The 24,077-nt window shown below is 55.8% G+C and overlaps 3 protein-coding genes across 13 annotated transcripts in view; 2 read left to right on the forward strand and 1 right to left on the reverse strand.

The window, feature by feature from the left end:
• XPO7 (exportin 7) overlaps positions 1–13,985 on the forward strand; it is a 48,634-nt gene extending 34,649 nt beyond the window's left edge. For all 3 annotated transcript variants that reach the window (XM_075074706.1, XM_075074707.1, XM_075074708.1), the window contains exons 14-28: positions 974–1,109; positions 2,079–2,152; positions 3,245–3,325; positions 3,832–3,895; positions 5,093–5,201; positions 5,679–5,785; positions 6,269–6,357; positions 7,086–7,193; positions 8,313–8,395; positions 8,966–9,180; positions 10,339–10,477; positions 10,820–10,980; positions 12,857–12,955; positions 13,274–13,401; positions 13,553–13,985. In XM_075074706.1, coding sequence (XP_074930807.1) covers positions 974–1,109; positions 2,079–2,152; positions 3,245–3,325; positions 3,832–3,895; positions 5,093–5,201; positions 5,679–5,785; positions 6,269–6,357; positions 7,086–7,193; positions 8,313–8,395; positions 8,966–9,180; positions 10,339–10,477; positions 10,820–10,980; positions 12,857–12,955; positions 13,274–13,401; positions 13,553–13,646 — 1,687 coding nt within the window. In that variant the 3' untranslated portion in view covers positions 13,647–13,985. The remainder of the gene's footprint in view (positions 1–973; positions 1,110–2,078; positions 2,153–3,244; positions 3,326–3,831; positions 3,896–5,092; positions 5,202–5,678; positions 5,786–6,268; positions 6,358–7,085; positions 7,194–8,312; positions 8,396–8,965; positions 9,181–10,338; positions 10,478–10,819; positions 10,981–12,856; positions 12,956–13,273; positions 13,402–13,552) is intronic.
• A 1,419-nt stretch (positions 13,986–15,404) lies between these two features.
• Positions 15,405–17,955, reverse strand: PBDC1 (polysaccharide biosynthesis domain containing 1). The gene is made up of 6 exons (XM_075074710.1): positions 17,884–17,955; positions 17,730–17,795; positions 16,242–16,301; positions 16,014–16,154; positions 15,786–15,897; positions 15,405–15,682 (listed from the first exon to the last, which is right to left on the reverse strand). Exons 1-6 carry the CDS (start codon positions 17,899–17,901, stop codon positions 15,573–15,575), a joined length of 507 nt encoding a protein of 168 aa, XP_074930811.1. The 5' UTR covers positions 17,902–17,955; the 3' UTR covers positions 15,405–15,572.
• A 532-nt stretch (positions 17,956–18,487) lies between these two features.
• Positions 18,488–22,109, forward strand: NPM2 (nucleophosmin/nucleoplasmin 2). 9 transcript variants are annotated; one of them, XM_075117471.1, is made up of 11 exons: positions 19,017–19,041; positions 19,122–19,141; positions 20,242–20,318; positions 20,437–20,522; positions 20,624–20,743; positions 20,823–20,916; positions 20,987–21,120; positions 21,389–21,417; positions 21,533–21,569; positions 21,805–21,875; positions 22,046–22,109. In XM_075117471.1, the coding sequence occupies exons 3-10, from the start codon at positions 20,261–20,263 to the stop codon at positions 21,847–21,849; spliced, it is 603 nt and encodes a 200-aa protein (XP_074973572.1). In that variant the 5' UTR covers positions 19,017–19,041; positions 19,122–19,141; positions 20,242–20,260; the 3' UTR covers positions 21,850–21,875; positions 22,046–22,109. The 9 variants fall into 9 exon arrangements, with proteins under 9 accessions (XP_074973578.1, XP_074973577.1, XP_074973574.1 ...); XM_075117472.1 differs by having other exon boundaries at positions 21,392–21,417; XM_075117478.1 differs by lacking the exons at positions 19,017–19,041; positions 19,122–19,141 and adding exons at positions 19,203–19,261; positions 19,382–19,401.
• The last annotated feature ends 1,968 nt before the right edge of the window (positions 22,110–24,077 follow it).

Genomic DNA, 24,077 nt, shown 5'->3' on the forward strand with positions numbered 1-24,077 from the left:
CGTAATATGCTGTGAATATTGTTTTTCTGTAGCTGTTAAAACTTGATAACATTGTCTACCACGTACTGGATTTTCAGGATTGTAAATCCTCCCCAGCGCAAGCTTTATTTGATGGATGTGAGAACACGTAGCTTACTAGCCATGAACCACCTGAGTCATGCTGAGTGCCTTCTGGTCCAGAGCCTAATTGCTCTGCTTGGAAGCTAGGGTAGGAAAAGGAGCTAAACCGTGAATGTGTGGAAGCTGGCCTGTTGGTGAGCCGTGGCTAACGGATAACATCGAGCACTGGCTTCTCTGTAGCTGATGAGTTATTGAAGGGGAAATAATGAGACCCCGTATATATTTCAGCTATCGTTAGTGCCAGCAGATACGATACCTGTTCATAAAAGCCTATTTCTATTTTATCTTCCCACTCTGTGCTTTGTGGCACTTACCAAAAAGACTATCATTGCTTATGCCCCCTCCCCTGTTCTGCTGCATGTGTTATTCACCCTAAAATCCCTCCAGCCCCTTCCTCGCCAGCAAGGTCTGCTCACTGAGCCCGTGCGCCGGTCACAGCGTTGTTTCCGCAGGGCTCACAACAAAAGCCAAACTGAAGTGGGAGTGTCGTTTAGAGTCTGGCTCTTGTGAGGGCACCGGGTAGTGGTTTCGCAGGTGGGTCTGAGAACGTGCTGCACCAGTCCTGGGTAAGTGCGCTAAAGCACCCGAAACTCACTTCTGCAGCAAATTAAACCCAAAGCCTCGCACCCTTGTTAGAAGGGATGTAGAAGCCTTAAAGTGGCCTCGCACGGAAGAGGAACGTGCCCTAGTCAGTGTTTTGTTCTCAGTTTTGTTAGTTCTTGACCCAAAACGACAGTGCCCACAGAAAGTAAAAAAACACTGTTGCGCGCAGCCTGGAAACAGCGCCATGTGCCACAAATCCCTCCTTTCTCCCGGTGTCCATCAGCAAGGCGTGTTTTTCCCACCTCTCCAGGGTGCTGCAGTTGATGAACCTGACGGACTCTCGTCTGGCGCAGGCTGGGAACGAGAAGCTGGAGCTTGCCATGCTGAGCTTCTTTGAGCAGTTCCGGAAGATCTATATTGGAGATCAGGTGCAGAAGTCTTCCAAGGTAATCAGTCCCCGTTGCTATGTCTCTTTGGTGATATGAAGCCCAGTAATAGCTTCTTTTTTTAAATTAAAGTGAGTGGCATTACTTGCTTTCTCTTCTTCATAGCTGAAAATATTTGAGACACCTGTCTGCTGTGTTTGCTAGATACAGGTCTGGTGTTAACATTGCAAACCCTGAGCTGTCTTTGAAATCCTGTGTTCTGTGTGCATCAGGAAGGAGCCAGTGACTGTGACGGTACCCTAGAACTTGAGACCTGGGTTCAGTTTTATCTGCCAGGTTTCTGCTGTGATTTTGAATGAGTCCCTTAAACCTATGTACCTGTGAAAGTGTGCGAGTCGCACCACCTCGTACACCCATGAGGAGCCCGAGCTTAGCATCTGTGCTTGCTTCCTTGGCTCTAAAGCGAAGATAAATAGCCATTCTCTTCATCGCAAGGCAATTGTAGATGTACTGGACTTCGAATGCCTTGGTGCATCTTTAGAGATGCAAAATACCTTCTTTAAATAAAAAAACAAATGTAAAGACTGGGAATATCATGACTTTAGAACTAGATTATCTTCCCTTCCAGTAACCTGTGACCTTCCTTCCCCACCTCACAGACTTGGGAGCAATGATGTGACAAGGAGCTTAGAGTTCCAGACAAATTCACTAAGAAACTGCATGTAGATGCAGGTGAAGGAGCACAGTTGTTACGTCCCCTTTCCCTAGGAAAAGCGAGTGCTCTGGCTTCTGTGTGCAGTGTCTGAACCTGCTATGGCTAGTGATAGAAAAGAGGTAGCAGCGATTTGGGCAACTGTTGGTCTGGATCAGATCACAAGCATTGTCTGACTGACCTGGGAAAGCCTAGAGCATACACCCTTCCAGGCATGTATGCCACAAAGGGAGAGCAAGTGAAAAATGAGTAATCCTTGATCATTACTTGTTTTGGTGGCAGCTTTTAAATCGGTGTTGTTTTTTTTTCCCCTCCAGCTGTACCGCCGTCTCTCAGAGGTCCTGGGGTTGAATGATGAGACCATGGTCCTGAGCGTCTTCATAGGAAAAATGTAAGTGTTCCTGCTCGCAGGCATCGGAGATTCCAGGGTTTATTTGAAGATGTAACCAGGAAAACTGCAATATGAGGGAGTGTTGTTCAGCCTAAAGCTAGTAGCATCTGGCTACTCGAGAAAATTACAGCTTTTATCAGGGACTAAGTCACGCACAATATCCAGGATTGTTTTATCCACCGTGGATTCTAGCCTGGGCCATGGAGACACAAAAATAAGCCGTACGCCAGGATAATGGACTCTTTCCAGTGTCTGCTTAGTAAAACCAAAGTCAGAGAGGGGACAGCCTGAAGCACTCATGCCCTATCACTTGACTGTTGGCAATCACCAGCCACGAAAGCCCTCCGGGGAGGGGACGGCTCCTTTAGAGGTTTTCTTTGCAAATTGTGCTATTCAGTGCCAGAGTAGCGCAAGTCCTTTTCCTAAAACTCTTCCACCCTGGTAGGCACCCTCTTTGGCAGCTCTCCTCCGGACCAAACCTGTCGACTGGCTTTTTGTCATGTCTTTGCCAGCCTCCTTTAGCGTTTTGAACCAATTCAGTAGCTCCAATGCTGACGCCCAGTGCCGTGTGCCTGGCGACGTGCAGCCGCTAGCTCCCGCTCGACTTCTTTAGCATCGCCCCCATCTTTACGTGCATGGGGCCTTGCCTGCCCTCGCGCGCCCAGGCTGCGCGTCGTCCCCAAGGGGTGAAATGGCTCTCCTGGAAGAAGCAAGGGCTACTAGAATTCTGCAGCTGACAGTGGATGGTGCAGGTGCAGAATTGCATACGTCTGCATGTAGTCACTGCCGCAGAATTCTCTTACCCTTGCTGCAGAAACCAGCCCTGGAGTGCCACAGAATTCCAAGGGCCTGGGTATGGGCCAGTGTAGCTTGGGACCCAAGTAGTGAAGATTATCTGAAGGATAATTTTCTAGTCAACCAAATGTAAGTACAGTAATTTTATACCAATATTTTGTGGCTTGTGATGTCTGTGGTTTCGGTGGAGGGTGGAGCTGATGATGTTGGGTGACTTTTGAACTGGAATAATCCGCCGCACAGCAAAGGGAAGCTGAGCAAACCCTTCTGATCCGTCCTTGTTGTCCTCTTCCCTAGCATCACCAACTTGAAGTACTGGGGTCGATGCGAGCCTATCACCTCCAAGACGCTGCAGCTGCTCAACGACCTCTCCATTGGATATCCTTTTCGGAAGAGCTGTTGGGTGCGCAGAACACTTAAACCTCACGATGGGGGAAGAGTGACCCAGATGCTCGGCTGGAACAGGAGCACTCTGCGTGTAACAGATTCCTGAATCGCTTCGTCTTTTGGGTAGGGAGAAGAGCAGAGAGCGAGTGCTTGGTCAACGTCTTATCTAGCTGTTGAATTGCAGCGGATGGCTATAATGTAGTTATTTTCATTTTGGATCATAATTGCTTTGTAGCTTACTTCCGCAGTTAATTTGTTTACAGTCTGTCTTATGGTCATCTGCTTGTTCTTCCTGACAGTAAATAAAAATGGCCACTGCAGGTCTCTACAGTAGAGATGTATGCAACTTGGTTGCTCTTGAAACAAGTGGAAGAGAGGCTAGAACATATTGAATAATATAGACGTAAGTCCCCTTCCAGTTTTGCCCTGGAAAATGCTTTACAAGCATTGCAAGAAGTTTTCTGCTGACTCTGCTGCTTCCTTAACACCCCATTTACATACAGTAGTGTTAGAAAGCTGGTGAAACTGAGCGCCGTACAGTTCATGCTGAACAATCACACGGTAAGTCCTTTCACCTTCTGCTTTTCATCTCACAGCAAACTCCTCTGGCTGCCTTTGTGCAGCAGAGATAATCCCCTGATTTTAACACCTGGACACACTTTTGAAGTTCAGTTGTCTCCCAGATGCTTCCATCATCCTGGATGAGCCTCTAGAAAATGTGGTCTGAGTTCCACCTTTGTTCAACGCCTGCCCTTCAATTTTGAGGGGCTGTAATTATGGGATACCTTTCATCCCCAAAGGGTTAATGTGGAGGTCTCTTTACTCTCCACCGAAAGGCTGCCGTCTCCAGAGTGAAATGTGGGAGCCGGCTGACACCACTGCACACGCAGGCAGGCAGCGGCGAGCGCTGTTTCTGCAGTTTAACGCAAAATACAACAGCATTTCAATGCCCCAGCTCCCATTCTGAAAGTGCTGGTTTGGAAGAAGTGCCATCACTTGCAGCGGTCGGGTAGCAGCCTTGTTCATCGGTCACTACGGGATGCTGCTCCCTGTGCAGATCTGGGATGCTGACTTGAAGTCAAAAAATGTTAGAATGAGCAACTAGAAGCCAGCAGCAAAGTATCAGATTTCTGACTCGCCTCTGGGAGCATGTGGTCATTTGATGCCCCGATGCTGTAGCGATAGAACTCCCAGCACCACATCCAGGAGGTTTGTGTTGACTGGTTGAACAAGGCGCTGTATTTCTTCAGCCAGGGGATGTTTTGCAGGCAGTGCCACGTCCTCTGTTTGGCCCAGAAGCTGCGTTCGGACCGCATTGTCTGGAGCTACTGTTTCTGTGGAGAATGCGGGCAGAGTAACAGCGGGGTCTGCCTGCAGAGGGATGGTTTTCAGCAACCTTAATGCCTGAAGGGTCCCCACGAGTAAGGGGGGGCAGATTGCACTCTGCTCTGGAGGCAAAACAAGACTTCCTTGTTCATCTGGTCCTGGGGAATTCCGAGATGAAAGGTGATAGCTGGTATCTTTGCCAGCAGATAGGACACCGCTCCGGGGTGTGCAGGTGCGGTGCCTGTTGCCCTCTGGTGGCCTGTTCTCCGAGATGGCTGGCAGATGCGGGTAGCAAGACAACCGCGCAGCTCGCTGCGTCTCATCCTTGCGCAGGCTGAGAATTAGGGGAATGAGGGACCCTCAGCCCTTGATACAGGAGCCCATTCAAGGTGGTGGTTCCCCTTTAACCCATCTATTCTCTTCCGTTTGCAGAGTGAGCACTTTTCCTTCCTGGGTATTAACAATCAGTCCAACCTGACTGACATGAGGTGTCGGACTACGTTCTACACTGCACTTGGGCGTCTTCTCATGGTGGATTTAGGTACTTGGGTCTTTTCCTGGGAACCAGAGTAAAATGGTGACTTTGTGGTTTGGATGCTGGGCCCTGCTGTTTAGGGAGCTGTAAATTCCTGAAGGAAAGAATGCTGGAATGGGAGAAGCCAAATGGGATAAGAAAAAAGGAGGGGAAAGAAGCTCAAGAGTGGATTTGAAGCCATGTTGCTGGCTACAGGTGCACAGCGCCAAGGCTGGGGCTAAAATTTTCCCTCGTAATATTCCAAATGTTTTCCAATATTTCCAATATTCCAAATACGCCACCATGAGGTGGCAGGATTTGTTGGAAGTCTCTTCTGTACGTTCGATACCGGCAGTGATAGATCACCTGTCTGGAAACCTGTGGTGTCTCTGCCTCTAGCTCTGTGGGTGAGCAACGTCTGAATGGCTAGCACAGGCAGTACTGCAGGGCACGGGGATGCGCAGTCTATTTCCTCCTGATTTCTTGGGTTTGTTTTTCTTTCAGGAGAAGATGAGGATCAGTATGAGCAGTTCATGCTTCCCCTCACAGCTGCCTTTGAGACTGTGGCACAGATGTTCAGCACAAATACTTTCAATGAACAAGAGGCAAAAGTAAGTTGGGCAGCACATTCCCTGTTCTCCATGCTCTCCCTACTCTTTCCTTTAGGAGCTTTGACGTTTTCAGTTCAGAGAGACAGGAGAGAACAAGTAACTCCTGCAGAGTGCGAGCCTTTCTGCCCTCTGAATGAGACAAGTAGATGCGGGAGCGATAGGTGCTTTTCAGTCCAGGGAAGGTGGTGGTGTCCCTGTATTCCTTGGGGTCTAGGTGTGGTTCATAACTGAAGCGGTGAGCCTCATCAGCCAGCTTTCCTTCTGCTGGGAATAAAATACCCCAGTACTGTCAGTTCACTGGATGAAATTAAAGAGGGCTTCTGGCACTGAAGAGAACTGTGTAACCTGGGATTGGCATCCAGCACAGAAAGGCTGTGTTGCTGTTGGGGTGAGAGGAAGCGAAGTGGCTCTGGGCTGGTGGAGCCAGGGAGGGAGAGATCCATACGTGTTATGTTTTAACATGTCTTTTCTTTTGCAATACAGAGAACTTTGGTTGGTTTGGTGAGAGACTTAAGGGGAATAGCCTTTGCCTTCAATGCCAAGACCAGTTTCATGATGCTGTTTGAGTGGATGTATCCTTCTATTGCCCTAAAACTTGAGTCATCCTGTCTGTCAGAGGGGAGAACTCTGGCTGACTGCATCCAAATGCCCTATTTTCCCTGCTAAATCCTGACAGGGGTTTCTCTTCACTTTTTGGTACTCAGTGTCCTGTCTCTAAGCCCTAAAATAGATGTGACTTTGTCTGCAACCAAGTCAACCTAGAAGTCTGCTCAAAGCTGAACTGTTGGGGTTTTTCCGACTGGACCTAAAGAGGTTTGACCTGTAAAGCACAAAAGCCTTTAATGGGATGCTTGTTGTCTCAGCAGCAACAAAAGCTTTCCTCTTGCTCGCTAAAGCCAACAGCAGTTGGTATCTTTGTCCTCTTGTGAGAGCATAGCTGCTCAAAGGGCACGGTATCTGGGCTCCCGAGTCCTCTTTGGCTGGTAAAGGTCAGCTGTCTGTTGCAGTGACCAACCTTTGTATTTGTCTTCCCTGCCACTGAAAACCTTTTTGGTTCTGGTTTGTCCTAGTACAAGGAGCGTGTATGCAGCTCCCTCAGCGGGCTTAAGTGGGGGTGGTTCTTGCTAATCACTTTTTCTGTGGTAAAGCAGACCCCAGCAAGAAGCATCTGTTTTAACCTTGCTACGTGAACAGCTTTGCAAGGTTTGGGTGCAGTATGCGAAATAGGCCTTTTTGGTAGAAATTGTGACCTTTTTCTCTTCATGCAAATCAACCAGGTTCCTTAGCTTTCACCTTGCAGCTACCCATCATACATGCCAATCCTACAGCGGGCAATTGAACTCTGGTACCATGACCCAGCCTGCACTACACCTGTCCTCAAACTGATGGCTGAGTTGGTACATAATAGGTATGAACCTCCAGCATCTGAAAGCTGGCAGGGATTTGTGTCTGTCTGCTGTTTCAGCCTTCATATGGGTGTTGGTGCCCGGTTGCATTTTGTCTACTTCAGTCTATGCCATAAAGGCTGCCGAGGGGTCGGGGGGAAGCTGGCACTGTTTCAGTAGGGAAGAGAATCTGGTATCAGCCGTGTCATGACTCAGACCAAGAGACATGATCGATAAGCACTGAATTTGTTCAGCGTCTGCTTCCAAGGACAGCGCTATAAGATGGAGGCAGGCAACTCACGTTAATTTTTAAAACCTGTGTTTAAAATGAGCGTTGTTCTCTCTGGCAGCCAGATGACCGCTGATGCTTTAAAGCATCAGCTCTTTTTTGCCAGCAGAGAGGTACCTCTGATGCTATTCAGATAATTCAGAAGCTGTCTGATCTGGCAGTGGAAGGTTGCCAAGATGTTGCTCTGGCTTACAGCCAGCTGAACACAACCCCGTAGGAAGGGACCGTTGTTACAGCCGAGTGGAAGGGACACAAGGTTCAGGCACAGTCATTTGAGAGCTGACTCTCTGTACTGTCAGACTGTTTGCCACATCCGAGCGGCATCTTTGCAGTAGGACAATCCTTACTGGAATACATCCACTCATTTATTTCAGAGGTGAACTGGAAAACTCGCTGCGCTTCAATTGTAAGATCTATTCACTGGGGGGGGAGGCGGGGGGGATAAAAATGCCAAGCTCTGAATTCTTGGTCATGTTATGAATAGGAGCTAGTCAGCCTGCCCTACAATGCCGCTTCCAAGATGTTCGCTGTGTTTGTGTACAGCAGCCTAGTGACTATTGCCAAGACAGGATCTCCAGCCTCGATCTTGTAATATTCCTAACGACTGTGAAATATAGGCCCTTTCTTCTGCAACAGCAGAGCTTGTCTGTCCCTAAGTGGCTGCGTCCTGTCTGGCTTTGGTAATGAACTGCAGTAGTTTCTACCACACCAGGGTGTTTTGTTGAGCTCTGGGGAGCAGCCCTGGGAGGAGGGTGCCCTGGTATGCCACAGCACATGGAGATGCTGGAGTACCAGCTTTGTTTCTACTCCCAGGTATTTTTGAGCTCCAATTTATTCCCTCTCTCTCCGTTAGATCCCAACGGCTGCAGTTTGATGTGTCCTCACCGAATGGCATCCTGCTTTTCCGAGAAACGAGTAAAATGATAACTACGTATGGTAAGTCTCCAGCAGGTGGGATCCGGGCAGCCTCGGTCTGCCCTTGACTCCTCCGCTCGCTTGGGGAGCGAGGGCTGGGGCACTTGCCAGCTCAGAGAGCGAGCCCGGGCTGGGAAGCAGTGCCAAATTGTTTGCTGAAGGCATGCTTAGATACAGGGAGATGCTTCTGCTTGGAGCGCTGGGTAGGCAGGCAAGCAGAAGGGGCAGGGTGTTTGCCATGCAAATTGAGGAGGAAAATGACAGCAAGGAGCAGGAGCCCAGCTGAGCCCCTTGTGAGCGTGCGAGGTGACATGGGCAACCCTGTGAAGCAAGCGAAGAGCAATCCTGTCCTTATGCTGTGCTGCTTCCACAGCAAAATTACATGCAGCTATGTTCTCCCGTGGTTCCTAGTAGAGCCACACTTTTAACTTGTAACGGGTTCCTTAACCCTCGGCTGGGAAGTCTTTGGTGCTGGTGGCTGACTTCTCAGTCACTCCTTATGGCTCTACTTCTTGTTTTTCCTGCACCCTGGGGGAGAAAGGGTTTGGATGTTGTTGCTGAAATACTGAGCCCGCTTCTGTACTCACGCAGGAAATCGTATCCTAACGCTTGGGGAGGTCCCAAAGGACCAAGTCTATGCCTTGAAGCTCAAGGGGATTTCCATCTGCTTCTCTATGCTGAAGGCAGCACTGAGCGGGAGCTACGTCAACTTTGGGGTCTTCCGTCTGTACGGGGATGATGCACTGGACAACGCCTTGCAAACTTTTATCAAGCTTCTGCTTTCCATCCCTCACAGTGACCTTCTGGTAAGCTGACACCTGTGATTAGCAGTGTAAACACATGGCTAGGGAAGACAGGGTTGGAAGATTATACAGTAAAGGAATACTTTAATCACAGAGACGAGTGAACTTGTGCCGCTTCCTGGAACCCCAGCTATAGGCGCAGGCCAGCAGGAAATTACAGTTCCTGGAATGTGCAGCGGCAGGTCCTGCGTGAAGGCTGTAACCCCACCACCCAAGGCCCCGCCGGGCAGCCCCGCTGCTCAGCTCTGCACCGGGGTGCGCTCCAAGTCTCAGCAGAGCAATTACCAAAATAATTCCTCCTCTATCTGAAAAACACTTCCTGCGAGTGAAGGATTGCGTTGCCTGCGGGCAGAGATCTCGAGGCATCAGCAGTTACAGTGCAACCTGCTTGCTGAAGACATCCTCCTAGAGAGTCTTGCTCCTATCCAGACCTCGTATACGCGAATCCATTCTGTTGCAGAGCTTTGAGACCCTATCAGCATGGTCCTGCTTGGCAAAATACTGAGGAGAGGGGGCGGCATATATTCCTCCCAAATCTTATCTCTCATTACCATCGCAGGACCTGAAAAGAAGCCGTTGCCATGTCTCTGACTGCATTCAGCACATTCTTGATTTAATATACTGGTGGCCAAACCATTGCTTTTGAGATATTCAACAGAAATGTGGCTGCTCTGCAGGCTCCCAGCAGAGTCCCTCCTAAGTCTGGGGGCTGCAGCGGGGTCTGTGGCACTGACTCCAGCACAGGCTGCTGAGCCCAGCACCGCGCGCGTTGATTTTTATGTGATCTGGCACTCTGCGTGGACACCTGGAGAGCCCTTCCTATCTCTGCATCTCCAGCGCTGGCATTACTCAGCTAACACTCCCCGTTTAGAAAAGAGCGAAGTAGTGGGGAAGGGTGGTTTGATATAACAGCGTTGGGAACCTGCTGGGCCATCATTGCTGGAGCCTGTTTGAAAGGCTCTTGGTGGGGGAGAACGAGGGAGAAATATGTTGGCCCATAAATTATGCTGTGAGATAGGTTGGTTTGATCTCTTTCCAGGAGATTCAGTAAGCAGTTTTCAGGTAATTAATGCATGGGTTGTGCCTATCAGAAAGCCATAACTGATGGTTACAGGCTAGCCACGAGGCCCTGAACGTCTTTCTCTCTTCCTTTCTCTGCAGGATTATCCCAAGCTCAGCCAGTCATACTATTCCTTGCTGGAAGTTCTAACCCAGGACCACATGAACTTTATAGCCAGCCTGGAGCCTCATGTAATCATGTATATTCTCTCTTCCATTTCAGAAGGCCTCACTGCACTAGGTAACTACTTCTGCTCTCTCTTGTGCTCTTAGGGCTTTGATCTGGAAGCGGGCGAAGACTCTCTTTGCTTCGAATGCATGGTATTCCAGGCTAATGGATAAATTAAGCCATACCTTGTGAATGGATGGGGGAGTTTTACCTCTGTTAAAGCTGGGACATTAGAGATAGCGAGTATGTCAGTGAGGAGGTTGCTGACCCATTTAGGGTTAGGTGGTTCTTGCTTGCAAAGACCCTAAAAGGACCCAGATAAATGGTGGTGATTGCCTGGGAGCCTGCCCAGGTGCATCCGAGCAGGGGATGTGCTGGCAGTACCCCAATATCTCCCCTTTCCTGTTCTTGCAGACACCATGGTTTGCACAGGCTGCTGCTCCTGTTTGGACCACATTGTCACCTATCTCTTCAAGCAGCTGTCTCGCAGCACCAAGAAGAGGACCACCCCTCTGACCCAGGAGAGCGACCGGTTCCTGCACATTATGCAGCAGCACCCAGAGATGATTCAGCAGGTAAAGACCGAAGGCGTAGGGCCTTGTGGCACGGCACGGTAAACTCCCTGATAAGCCCTGAATTTTCTTAGCGTGATGTAATATGGGGGCTGCATGCTTCCAGCTCTAGAGCCCCAGGCTTTTCCAGAGCAAAAAAAGGGTGGTTTTTTTTTTTTTTTTTTGCTAGCATTGCATCTCTCCCACGTGTTCATCACATGGTAGGTGTGATTCAAAGCCATGCTTCAGGGCCATGGTTCTCCCTGTGCAAGGAACGCCGGTTTTGCATTTCAAACATGAAAGGAAGTAGCTAAAAATGAGCTCTGCTCTTTGGCCTTTGCGGGTGCCCCCCTTTTTGGCTTTAAGAGAAACAGATTTATGGGCAGTGGTGGCAGTTTGTAGAAACGAAGCCAGGAAACACCTTCAACACGAGACCATGCGTTCTGCTGCTGCCTTAAAAAACAAAAACCTCAGAGTTTAAGTCCCCAGAACCACTCGGTGGCACACGTGCTCTCACAGCAGAGCAGGCGCCGTGGGGTCCCTGTGCTTAACAGCGTAGACTTTCAGCGTGTGCTCGTGTTGGGACCACGTGAAACTTGGGTTTGCAGCCTGTTGGAGCACGTGCTGCCTTGGCACCGTTCGTGCCTGCCTTCGGAACGGCCCCTGCGGGGTGAATCTGATAATCGAGTTTGTTTTTACGTGCTGGTAGCACATCTGCCATCTGCAGCGCGTCCGAGAGACACGGAGCTTGCCGGGATTTGTCTCCCCTCTGGGTCAGGAGCGCGTGCAGTGGCAGAGGATCAATAGTGAGCTGAGGCAGTTTCCTTGCTTAGATCAGGCTTGGCTCAGCATTTACCTACACGCACCGTGTAGTTTAGGTACCTCTGTGTCACTTAACGACAGATGTCTCTGTTCACAGAGGTTTTGGTGCTCCAGGGGGCCCTGTGTTGGCATCTGGATATCCCGACCTTACAGCAAAACCCTTCCCTAGGCCTCTTGCCTGGCCGTACTGCTTTGAACGGCAGCGCTCGGTGTGTTTCTGACGGCGTTATCCAACCTCGCTCGCTGATGCGTGTCAGCACGACTCCCACGTGAAAGCAGGGAATATTGTTCCACCCTCGCGGATGGATCGAATGCAAAGAAAAGCAGGCTTTCTGGGGGGCTGGAAGCTGTGGTTTCTGAGGATAAAAAGAGAAACTGCATCTTCCAAACCAGCTAGGTTAGGTGTACTGGCTTTAGGCTACGGAGGGTGTGGAAGGGAAGGCAGACACCCCTCGTGCGGGCGGGAGGAAGCCCCCCAGGGCACCACAGCGTGTGCTTTCTGCGTTTATGCACTTGCTTTTGCCTTTTCTAAGTGAAGATGAGGCAGACTTCCCCTGGCCGCCTTGGGGCGGGATGGAGTGTGTCAGGAGTAAATCATAGAATCATTTAAGTTGGAAAAGACCTCTAAGATCATCAGGTCCAACCGTTAACCCGGCCCTGCCAAGCCCACCACTAAACCATGTCCCCAAGCACCACGTCTACATGTCCATTAAATACCTCCAGGGATGGTGACTCCACCACTCCCCTGGGCAGCCTGTTCTGATGCTTGACAACCCTTCCAGTGAAGAAATTTTTCCTAATATCCAATGTGAACCTCCTCTGGCGCAGCTTGAGGCCATCTCCTCATATTCTAACAGCTTTCAGCACCTCTTCCATGTGCCTTCAGGGAGGTTCTCCACCAGTTCATGGGGGCTTCAGGTCCTCCTCTTGTCCCGCGATGCTGAGAGCTCTGTAGCTTTGAGGCTCCAACACTAGAAGCATCAAAGGTGAATCGTTGCTCCTGAGCCCGCACGGTGCCATGGTGAGGAGAGAGCTGGGATGGAAAGGCTGGTCTTAAACCTCACTCTCCCTCTTCCAGATGCTGTCAACAGTGCTGAATATCATCATCTTTGAGGACTGCAGGAACCAGTGGTCAATGTCTCGGCCTCTGCTCGGCTTGATATTGCTCAATGAAAAGGTAAAGTTCCCACCTTCCCGCTGGAGCTGGACGAGCTCTTGGGGCCTGTGTGATGCCAGAGCATTGGGGCTGACGGGAGCAGAACGGTGTCAGGGCCAGGCGGGTGGGAAGTCGGGACTGGAGAGACTGTGTGGCGAGGGAAGGGTGTCCAGCCCTGCCTGGCAGCAGCCTTGGCACTAAGGGATCCTATTAACTTTCATAAGGGCGCTAGAAGTCACCGCAAGAGCTGTAGCGCATTTCCTGCCTCTTCCCGAGCGCCTGTCCCAGAGCCGAGGCGGCCTTTCATCTGAAAACCCATCCTTTTCTTGTCTCCCCCAGTATTTCTCTGACTTGAGGAACAGTATAGTGAACAGCCAGCCTCCGGAGAAACAGCAGGCAATGCACCTCTGCTTTGAGAACCTCATGGAAGGCATCGAACGCAACCTCCTAACCAAGAACAGGGACAGGTCAGTAGGGGCTGAGCCCGTCCCGGCGCAGGCCGAGCCCCACAGCTCAGTGCAGAGCCCGGCCTAGAGCCTCGGCGGTCCTCGTGGCAGCCTCACGGAGAGCAAAACGGGCGCCGCCCCGCTCTGACGCGCTGCTCTGCCTTTGCCTTAGGTTTACGCAGAACCTGTCGGCGTTCAGGCGAGAGGTGAACGACTCCATGAAGAACTCCACCTACGGCGTGAACAGCAACGACATGATGAGCTGACGTCTCCCAACTCCGCCTGTACAGAGCAGCATCTCTTTGGCCTGGCCCAGAGGGGTTACCGTTTCCGATGGAAAGAAAAGAGGGCGTTTCTAATCCCTGCTCTTCCCCAGGGCTGGATTGCGGCGCTCGCTTTGGGCCGTACTCCACGTCCCGAGGGAGGAGGGAACAGGAGGGGTTGTTGAGCTCACCGGGGCAGGGTGCTTCTGTTTCCGTGGGAGGGGGTGGAAGGGCATAAAGCCAGGTGCAAGAATCCAGCGTCTCCCTACCCGAATGTCTGCGTGGAACGCCAGCGCTCTGCTGCAGCCTGCCTTGTATAAACATGTACATTTTTTCATAACATTTTGAACAAGGTTTATATTGACTCAGTTTAAAAAAAAGAAAAAAAAAAAAGAAAAAAAAAAGGAAAAAAAAAGACGACAAAAAAAAAAAAAAACACACAAAAAAAAAAACGTGTGATTGAAATTTTTACAGAGTCCTGGTGCACCGGTGCTGGCGTGAGGGTTGTGTATGCGAGTGAGGAAAGCGTGTCCTGCAGGCCTGAAGCTTTACTGGGCGAGGGGTGGGTGTGAAAGTGCAGAGATATATTTAGTGACAAGTGTAGAGAGAAGCAAAAAAAAAAAAAAAAAAAAAAAAAGACAAAAAATCAACAACAACAAAAAAAAAGGCATTGTAAAATTCCAAATGTATATTTTTTCTTATTAAGCCCCTTGAAATCACAACTTCCTGTTACCGTCTTGCCCTTGGTATTAGGAACTCTAAGCCATGCCGCGTGATCTTTCATTCGTGCTTGCTCGTGGGTGTCTCTCCTGTCCCCCCCGGTGTAGCAGTAGGCGCTGTCCCCTCGTCAACCCGCTTCTCGCAGGGCCCTGGCCTCCCTCCGAACCGCTGCCTCGCCGGGCGCCTGCCCGGCACCGCTCTCCTCACTCTGCCTTCTCCTTTTCTATTGATTTTTTTTTTTTTTAATTATTTTCTCTCTCCCCTCCATCGGAGTCGGGCAGGACGCGCGCGGGGGACGCTGGGGCCGCAGGCGAGCTCGCCCCGCCGGCGCTCGCAGGGTTCTTAATAACAAGGTTTGCCTAGCATGAAGTATTTTAACGCCCCCTTTAAAAATTATTCCCGGGTTGTTTTTTGTTTTTTTTTTTTTTTTCTTCTAAGTCACCATAATAAATGTTTTGGATATAAAATCGACTTTCAGAGGAAAGCTGATGGGGGAGGGATCCTGTTTGCCTTGTATTTTTTCCACTATTGTTGCTGCTAGTCGTGTGCATCCTCCTGCTCAGTTCTACCCACAGACACTCAGTCCTTAGGGCTTCAGTTCTTCTTCCCAGACACCACCTACTCTTAATTTTATTTTTTTTTTTAATTTTTTTTTTTGTTGTTTTCTTTCCTCTGGCGATTGTGTGTTGGGTCCTTTTTTTTTTTTCTCCGCGTGAGCAGATTGCCGGTTGACTTGTAAGGGTGTTTGCTGCATACAGTGTAAGCATTGTGACTGCAAATAAAACTTCAATGGTTTCTACTGAGCCGTGTCTGCCTGCGCATCGCCGGCGCCCCGCGCTCTCCCCTGCACGCACCGCAGGCGGGAGCCTGCTGGGGACGGGGATCAGTTTTCTAAATGAAATGGGTTTAAAAAAGCCTATTTGATTTGCGCGGGTAGATCGTGGCGCAGGCAAAGGTCCACCCCAAATCCAAGTGGATTCAGCCGCAGCGGATTTGGTCTGGTTGAGGGAACGACCCCGTCAACACCTGCAGCACGAGGACTTATTTTTTTTTTTTTTTTAAAAAATTTATTTACAGCCTGAAAATGGAGCCTGAACTTGGGAGGAGCAGGGAAGGCAGCTACAGCCCCGCCCCGAGAGCCTCCCCCTGCCCGGGCAGGGGTCTTTCTGCCCCTCCTCAGCTCAGCGCCGGGCGGACTCAGTCCCACCCTCACCCCGACGCCGCGGTGGCCCCCGGCTCCCTGGCACTGCTGTAGACGGCGCTGTTACAGCCCTCTCTGTTCCGAGCGATTTCGATGGCGAAAAACTGGATTCTGGTGGCTAAAAGGTGGAGAAAATAAAAAAAAAAAAAGGGCAGATGCGTTGGGTTCAGCTTTCCTGCGGCCTCGCGCGGCCCTTTTCCAGCGGGGCGGCCCTCGCTCACCGAAGATGCTGTTCTCCTCGGTGTAGTCCTTGCGGCAGTCCAGGCGGAGCAGGGTGCCGTAGTTGAAATCCTCCACCACCCCCTCGAACCGCAGGCAGAACGGGCGCCATTTCTAGGGAGGAAAAGACCTCCTAAGATACACATCCAACCAGCGAGAAGCATCGGCGCCCGGGGAGAGGGGGGACGGTTGGGTGTGTGTGTCCCGTCCCCCCTTTTCTCCCCACCCACCTCCTTGGCAGGCTCCGATTTAAGCTCTTCGGGGTCGAGCACGTCAATTTTAAGATCCCTGAAGGTTTTCCTGAACTCGCTGTAGATCTGGTCGTCGACTTTGGTGAGCTTCAGAAACTTGGGGTCGACGGAGGAGATGAGCTACACAAAAAGGCTGAAGAATTAACTGTGACCCCCCCCCCCCCCCACGAGCCCCACCACCGCCTTAAACCCCCGCCCAGGACTTACGTTGAAGTAGACCTGGGCATGCTGGTGCGCCTTCATGGCCCAGGCCAGCTCCACGCGGGGCTGCGGAGGCAGGAGCGGGGGGTCAGGCAGGGCTGCGCCTCCCGGGGGGGGTCCTCTCCCCTCGGGGGGTACGTGGGGGAAAGCAGGGACGGCTTGGGGGGGGTCTGGGGCCAGAGAGACAGACAGACACCCCCACACACAGCACAACCACAGTGGGGGTTCATGGGTGATGCTATGGACCTGCGGACCCTGAAGCACCCCATCTGTGCGGGACCCCCCAGCACTGGGTCCCCCCTCTGCGGGCTGACACCCCCTTGGTGCTGGGGACCCCCCCAGGAGTCAGACCCTTCTCCTGGGGCCGAGACCTCCCCTGGGGCTGGGATCCCTGCCCAGACTGGGACACCCTAGGACTGGGACACCCTCCTGGGACTGGGACCACCTAAGGCTGGGGCCCCCCAGGCCTGGGACCCCTCTCCTGGGGCTGAGCCACACACACCCCCCCCCAGGACTGGGACCCACCTAGACTGAGACCTACCCAAGGCTGGGATCACCCCCCCAGGACTGGGACACTCCCAAGGCTGAGACTCCCCAGGACTGGACCTCACCAGGGTTGGGACCCCCCAAAGCTGGGACCTCTCTCCTGGGGCTGAGACCTGCCCCCAGGACTGGGACCCATCTAGACTGAGACCTCCCCCAAGACTGGGACCCCCTCGTGGGACAGGGATCCCCAGGACTGGGACCCCCCGAGGCTGAGACCCCTCTCCTGGGGCTGAGACCCCCCCTCCGGGGCTGGGACCCACCTAAACTAAGACCTACCCAAGGCTGGGACCTCATCCCGGGACAAGGACCCCCCAGGGCTGGGACACCTCTCCTGATGCTGGGACCCCCCCTCCGGGGCTGGGACCCCCCAGGACTGGGACACCTCTCCTGGGGCTGAGACCCCCCCATCCTGGGCTGGAACCCCGTCCCGGGACAGGGGCCCCCCAGGGCTGGGACACCTCTCCTGATGCTGGGACCCCCCCTCCGGGGCTGGGACCCCCCAGGACTGGGACCCACCTAGGGCTGAGACCCCCCAAGGCTGGGACCCCTCTCCTGGGGCTGAGACCCCCCCATCCTGGGCTGGGACCCCGTCCCGGGACAGGGACCCCCCAGGGCTGGGACGCCTCTCCTGAGGTTGGGACCCCCCCTCCGGGGCTGGGACCACCCCAGGGCTGAGACCCCTCTCCTGGGGCTGAGACCCCCACCCCGGGGCTGAGACCCTCCAGGACTGGGACCCCCCCCAAGGCTGGGACCCCTCTCCTGGGGCTGAGACCCCCACCCCGGGGCTGAGACCCTCCAGGACTGGGACCCCCCCAAGGCTGGGACCCCTCTCCTGGGGCTGAGACCCCCACCCCGGGGCTGAGACCCTCCAGGACTGGGACCCCCCCACGGCTGAGACCCCTCTCCTGGGGCTGAGACCCCCCCGGCCAGGGCCCCCCCCGCACTCACGTCGTTGCCGAAGGCCTCGGCCGGCAGCGACAGGGCGTGAGCGGCCGCGGCGGCCTCGCCGGGTCCCTGCGCGGGGAGAAGCTGCTGAGGGAGCGGCGGGGGGACCCCGGCCCCGCGCCCCCCGCCCCGCCGCCGCCGCCCCCCCCGGCCCCACCAGCCCCGCCGCCGCCATCGCCGAGCGCCAGCGCCGCCGGAAGGCCCGCCCCGCCCGCGCGCGCCTGCGCCTGCGCCCACGGGGGTGGGGGGGGGGGCACGGGGATATGGGGGGACACGGGGGGACACGGGGATATGGGGGGACACGGGGAGACACGGGGATGTGGGGGGACACGGGGAGACACGGGGATATGGGGGGACACGGGGAGATACGGGGGTCGGGGGGACAAGAGGAGTCATGGGGGCGGGGATATGGGGGGAGACGAGGAGACACGGGGGTCGGGGGGACACGGGGATGTGGGGGTACACGGGGAGACACGGGGGTCGGGGGGACACGGGGATGTGGGGGTACACGGGGATATGGGGAGACACGGGGATATGGGGGGACACGTGGGGATGCGAGGGGACATGGGACACGGTGGATGGGGGGACACGGGGCATGGGGGGACGCGGGGGGACACGGGGCACGTGGGGATGTGAGGGGATGGGACAGGTGGGTATGGGGGGACGGGGGAACATGCATGGGAGGACACGGGGAACAGGGAAACACGGGGAAACACGAGGGATGGGGACAGGGGGACTTAGGGGATGAGGGGACACGGGGGACAGGCAGGGCAGGGTGAAGGGGCACAGAGCAGGGCGACCCACGGCATGGTGTGGGACCCATGGCAGGGCACAGTGACCCACGGCACACCAAGGTGACCCACGGCAGGGCATGGTGACCCACGGCACACCAAGGTGACACAGGGCAGGGCGCAGTGACCCACGGCACACCACGGTGGCACTGAGCAGGGCACGGTGACCCACGGCACACCAAGGGGACCCACGGCACACCACGGTGGCACTGAGCAGGGCACGGTGACCCACGGCACACCACGGTGGCACAGAGCAGGGCACGGTGACCCACGGCACACCAGGGTGGCACTGAGCAGGGCACGGTGACCCCACGGCACACCACGGTGGCACAGAGCAGGGCACGGTGACCCACGGCACACCACGATGGCACAGAGCAGGGCACGGTGACCCACGGCACACCAAGGTGACGCAGGGCAGGGCACAGTGACCCATGGCACACCACAGTGGCACTGAGCAGGGCATGGTGACCCACGGCACACCAAGGGGACCCACGGCACACCAGGGTGGCACTGAGCAGGGCACAGTGACCCACAGCACACCAAGGGGACCCACGGCACACCAGGGTGGCACTGAGCAGGGCACGGTGACCCACGGCACACCAAGGGGACCCACGGCACACCAGGGTGGCACAGAGCAGGGCACGGTGACCCACGGTACACCAAGGGGACTCACAGCACACCAGGGTGGCACTGAGCAGGGCACGGTGACCCACGGCACACCACGGTGGCACTGAGCAGGGCACGGTGACCCACGGCACACCAAGGGGACCCACGGCACACCAGGGTGGCACTGAGCAGGGCACGGTGACCCATGGCACACCACGGTGGCACAGAGCAGGGCACAGTGACCCACGGCACACCAAGGGGACCCACGGCACACCACGGTGGCACTGAGCAGGGCTCGGTGACCCACGGCACACCACGGTGGCACTGAGCAGGACCCCAGCGCTGCAGCCGGCTGCGTCCCTGCTCTTGCTGAGCCCCGTGGCACGGCGGAGCTCCCGGGTGCCTGGCGGGGCAGGGGTCAGTGCAGGGGGCAGGAGGCTGGCACCGCAGACCCCCGAGGCAGGGCCGTGCCCATCTCTGTGCCCACAGCAGCCAGGGGACATGGGTCCCCCTCGGCCTCCTCACCACCACCCCGCTGCAGGCTGGGACTCACCGGGGACAGTCGGGGCCTTTTGGGGTGGCAGGTCCCCTTGCCCGGCACCGCAGCAGCAGGGTGCTGTGGGACCAGGGGGCTCAGCAGTGACACCCCCTCCCTGGGGTGGGACTGGGAGGGCTCCTCTGCTTGTGAGCCATGATGCAGGGCTATGGATCTCACACACCTGATGAGTTTAATTGCCCTGAAGGGCTGTTGCTTTTTAAGATTGAAAGGGCTGGTGTATTGATTGATTGATTGATTGATTGATTGATTGATTGATTGATTGATTGATTGATTGATTGATTGGGTGGGTGGGTGGGGGCCCCTCTGCCTCTATAAGCTGCCAGAACATGGGGGTGCTGGTGCATTAGGAGGTTGGTCTTTGGGCTGATAATTCAACTGAGCGTCTTGGGGTGAGTTTTCCTAACGCGCTATTAGTAACACGCTGCATCACTTCTAGGGGAGCACAAGGGGTGACCTACCCTGAGCCTCTGGCTGTAGCTGGTGTGGGGTTGGGGGGTCCTGCTGAGGATCCCCCCCTCCCAGGGTGAGCCCTGCAGAGCAGTGTTGCGTGTTCCCCCAGGGTGAGGGATCCCGGAGCCATGTCCCTTACAGGCAGCACTGACAGCAAATCTGAGAAGCCAGTGTCTATGATCTGGGGTAAGGCACAGGGGCCCCCCAGAAGCACCCTGCGGGGCTGGGGGCTGCACTGGGCTGCTCCCCCTCCCCTGCCTCTCCAACCCGGAGCAGCCCTGCTCTGACACCCGCCTGTCCGCAGGGTGTGAGCTGAGCAGCGAGCAGGACTCCTACACCTTCCAGGTGCCGGAGGAGTGGCAGTGCGAGCAGCAGCTGGCCCTGCAGACGGTAGGTGGTCCTGGACTCTCCCAAACCCCCAGGGACCCCAGGCGAAGGGTGCCCAGATGCTGTGGGGCATCATGGGGTGATGCTCTTCTTGCTCCCCAAAGATCTGCCTGGGGGAGATGGCGCAGGATGAGTTCCACGTGGTGGAGATCGTGCCGGCCGAAGAGGGAGATGCTCATGCCCCGGTGCCCCTCGCCACGCTGAAGCCCTCTGTGCTGCCCATGGTGAGTGCCCAGGGCAGGGGCTGCCCCAGAGAGGGGGCTGCTGCTGGTGGGTGGGTGCTGCCACCCTTCTTTCTTCCAGGCCACCCTGGTGGGAGTGGAGCTGACGCCTCCGGTCACCTTCCACCTGAGAGCCGGCTCCGGCCCCGTCTACATCAGCGGGCAGCACGTCTCCAGTAAGTACTGGGGAACCACTGCCCCGTGACCCCTCCCTGGGAGCGGGGGCTCAGCCAGCCTCTCCCACAGTGATGCCCAACCTGTCCTGGGATGAGGAGGAGGAAGATGAAGAAGAGGATGCCGCCGAGGAAGAGGAGCCAGCAGAGGAGTCCCCTGAGAAGCTCCCCAAAGGCAGCGCTGCCAAGAAGGGCAGCACTGCCAAGGTGAGCACCCCCTCGGCCGGGGATGCGCTGTGCGGGGGGGTCCCTGTGCTGCAGGGGGGCTGGGGATGTAACCCCCTCTGCTGGGAGCTTTCCCATGCCCTGATCCCAGGGATGGGCTGCTCCGTGCTCCCACCCAGCCCCAAACCCCTCTCTGTAATGGGGGTGAGCTGTGATCTTCATCCCTCGGGGAGGAAGAGTCACAGGCTCTGTAACAAGCCCCCATCCCGCGTGTGCATGCCTCATCTACATCATCTTCTCTCCCCCCTAGAAGAGGAGGCTGGAGAAGGAAGATGAGCTGTGAGTATGACGGAGGGAAACATATCCACCATCCCCCTGCCATGGAGCAGGTGCTCCCCCATACTGCCAGGACCCCACACCCCTAATCCCAGCCCTCCCCTTCTCTCCCAAACAGGAGTAGCATCTCCCCTGAGGGTCCCCTCCTTGGTAAGGTAGGAGCTGGCTGGGGTGTCCTGCATCTCCCGCTTACCCCATCGCAGCCAGGCACGTGGGTTAACCCTCCTTGATCAGGACTGGGAGCTCTTGGGGAGGGAAAGGGGCTGATGTGTGATGCTAATCAACTGCTGAACCCAAAAAAATTGGGGAGAAACCCAGGGCCAGGCTGTCCTGGCTGGCTGTGCCTGTGCTGGGTGTTCCCCCTCTCCAGCCATGACCCCGTGCCCGCAGGGGCAAGGAAGCAGCCGGGGCAGGAAGACAGTGGTGAAGAAGTAGCAGGAGCTGTGGCAGAGCCCGGCCAGGTACAGGGCAGCGGGATGGGGTAGCTGGGTGTGAGGGTCCCTATGGGGCTGGGAGGGGGCCCATGCGTGCCCCCCGTCTCATGGCTGAGCGGTGCTGTGGAGGAGCTGCCCCCCAAAGCAGGGTCAGCCCAGGATGCCCATGTTTAAGACCCTTTCTCCTTCCCTTCTAGGTGCAGAAGAGCCTGGAAAGCTGCTGGTTTGGTGTTGTCCTTCCCCAATAAAGGATATTTTGCACTCCTGGCTCTCTGTGCTGGGGATGGAGGGGTTGGGGGTGGGCGGGAGCATCCTCCATCCTGGCCAGGGGATGCTCCTGCCTCCCCGAAGGGCTGCAAGAAGCCTTATGCCCACTGCCCGGGCTCGGGCATGCTGCCTGTCTTGGCAGCATCCTTCCCCTTGGGCTGGGGGGGCCGGCAGCAGCCCCCCTCCCCGCCGTCCTGCACGGGGTAACAAGTGTTGCTTGTGAATAGGAGACAAAAGGGGATTACCGAGCAGCAGGGAGATGATTATAACCCATTGACCTGGCCTTGGTCTGGAGGCAGCAGGTATTTGTGGAGGGTCCAGAGCCCCTCGGGAGCGCGCGGGGGACTGCTGTGTCTCAGATTGGCTCTGCGAGGGGAGCTGAGCCCGCCACAAAGGCAGGCTTTAGTCTGGTCCAGGTGTGGGGCAGGAGGGCTGAGCCCCTGGGGGATGCCAGGGCTCTGGGGGTGGGTCAGTCCCCATCTGTGGGGAGCAGGGTGCCCCATTTGGGGTGTGAGGATGGGGCTGGGGGGTTCAGGGGGTGCCCTCGCAGGGCATCATCCCTGGAATGCCTCACCTGCAAGGGCCACACGCAGAAGGCTTTGACAGGCAGCCCTGTCCCTCCATCCTTTCCTCACCCTGCAGGGGCTGCTTGCATAGGCCAGCCCCCCCACCGGTGTGTTGACAGCTTCCCCAGGACCCTCTGCCCCAAACCGGCGTGGGGGGGGGGGGGGGGGGGGGCACACATGCCAGGAGTGATGATGGCTCTGTGGCCATCAATCATCTTCTGCATCTGGAGGGGCTGATGCACAGCCCTACCCTGCAGCCCCCGAGGGATGCTGAGCCCTGGGGATGGGATGGGATTGGGGGGGGATGCCTGCATGTCCCTGCAGGGCTTGGGGTAGAAGGAGACCCCTGAGATGGGGGCCGCAAACTGCGTTTTGGGTTGAGTTCCTGGCCCAGGAGGCGAGAAGGCATCAGGAGAGGTCTAATTTGGGTTATTGGCACTGAATCAGGCCCCCCACCCTCCTGCAGATGTGGGTCCCCTGCTGATCTCCCCTGTGCCTTTCCCATGGGGCCTGATACCTGCCTTGCAGAGATGGGGAAACTGAGGCACAAGCATGGAGGCCAGTGGTTTCTGTACTAAACCCCTCATCCCACGTGCTATCCCTTCTGGGACACCCCACGGGGGTGTTTTGCCCCCCCTGGGGCATTACCCCAGCTCCCTGCCAGGCTATTTATAAGGCACTTAGCACCTTCCTGGCTGAGCAAATGGAGCATGGAGGGATGTGCAGCCTCCTGATGGGGCTGGGAGCGGGCAGGGGAAAGGGGGGAGCTTCTGTGCATGGTTGTGGGGGACCCCCAGAGCTCCCCAACACTAAACCAGCTGGTTAAAATGCGCTGCGGTGCTTTTCTCTGCGTGATGTACAGACCAGGGCTGTGTCTGTCACCCTGGTGAAAGGAGGGTGACAAAAAGCATCCTTGGTGCCAGCACACCCCTTCCTTGAGGCCTGGCACCCTTCTCCCAGTACCGGGGGCTTTTCCCACCCCTGGTACCATCCAGAGGCATCACTCCCCATCTCCCACACTCTGGCATCCTCCCCTGCGCTGGCGAGGCGGGGGGCTTTGCCACCCTCAGCGAAGGGGACACCCCCTGCCTCCCCGCCTCCCCCGTCCCCTCCTCCTGCCCCGGCCCCCGCCAGGTCCGATCCTCCTTCCCTCCGCAGTGCCGGCTGCCTCCCAGGAGAGGTTCAGCCCCTCTTTGCACAAGCTTTCCCCACCTTTAAAGGCTGCTGCTTCGTGCGTCGCCCACCCGCCTCCCACCACCAGGCCGGGACCGGGAGGGTGCTGCCGGCTCGATGGAGTGGGGGGCTGCGGGTGCTGCCCTTGGCGGTGGGCTGCCCTGCCCTGCCCGCAGCCGCCTCTCCCGCTAGCTGCTGCCGGAGGGAGATGCAAACCGGGAAC

The sequence above is a fragment of the Phalacrocorax aristotelis genome, chromosome 24 (assembly GCF_949628215.1).
Source record: "Phalacrocorax aristotelis chromosome 24, bGulAri2.1, whole genome shotgun sequence".
NCBI lineage: Eukaryota > Metazoa > Chordata > Aves > Suliformes > Phalacrocoracidae > Phalacrocorax > Phalacrocorax aristotelis.

Coding starts and splice junctions, on each gene's coding strand:
- PBDC1 (XM_075074710.1), bottom strand. Junction 16,302..17,729: donor CCGAGGCCTTCGGCAACGAC/GTGAGTGCGGGG, acceptor CTGCCTCCGCAG/CCCCGCGTGGAGCTGGCCTG. Junction 16,155..16,241: donor ATGCCCAGGTCTACTTCAAC/GTAAGTCCTGGG, acceptor CTTTTTGTGTAG/CTCATCTCCTCCGTCGACCC.
- NPM2 (XM_075117475.1), top strand. CDS start 19,329: ATGGCACACCACGGTGGCACAGAGCAGGGCACAGTGACCCACGGCACA. Junction 20,744..20,822: donor AGCCCTCTGTGCTGCCCATG/GTGAGTGCCCAG, acceptor TCTTTCTTCCAG/GCCACCCTGGTGGGAGTGGA. Junction 21,570..21,804: donor AGGGTCCCCTCCTTGGTAAG/GTAGGAGCTGGC, acceptor CCGTGCCCGCAG/GGGCAAGGAAGCAGCCGGGG.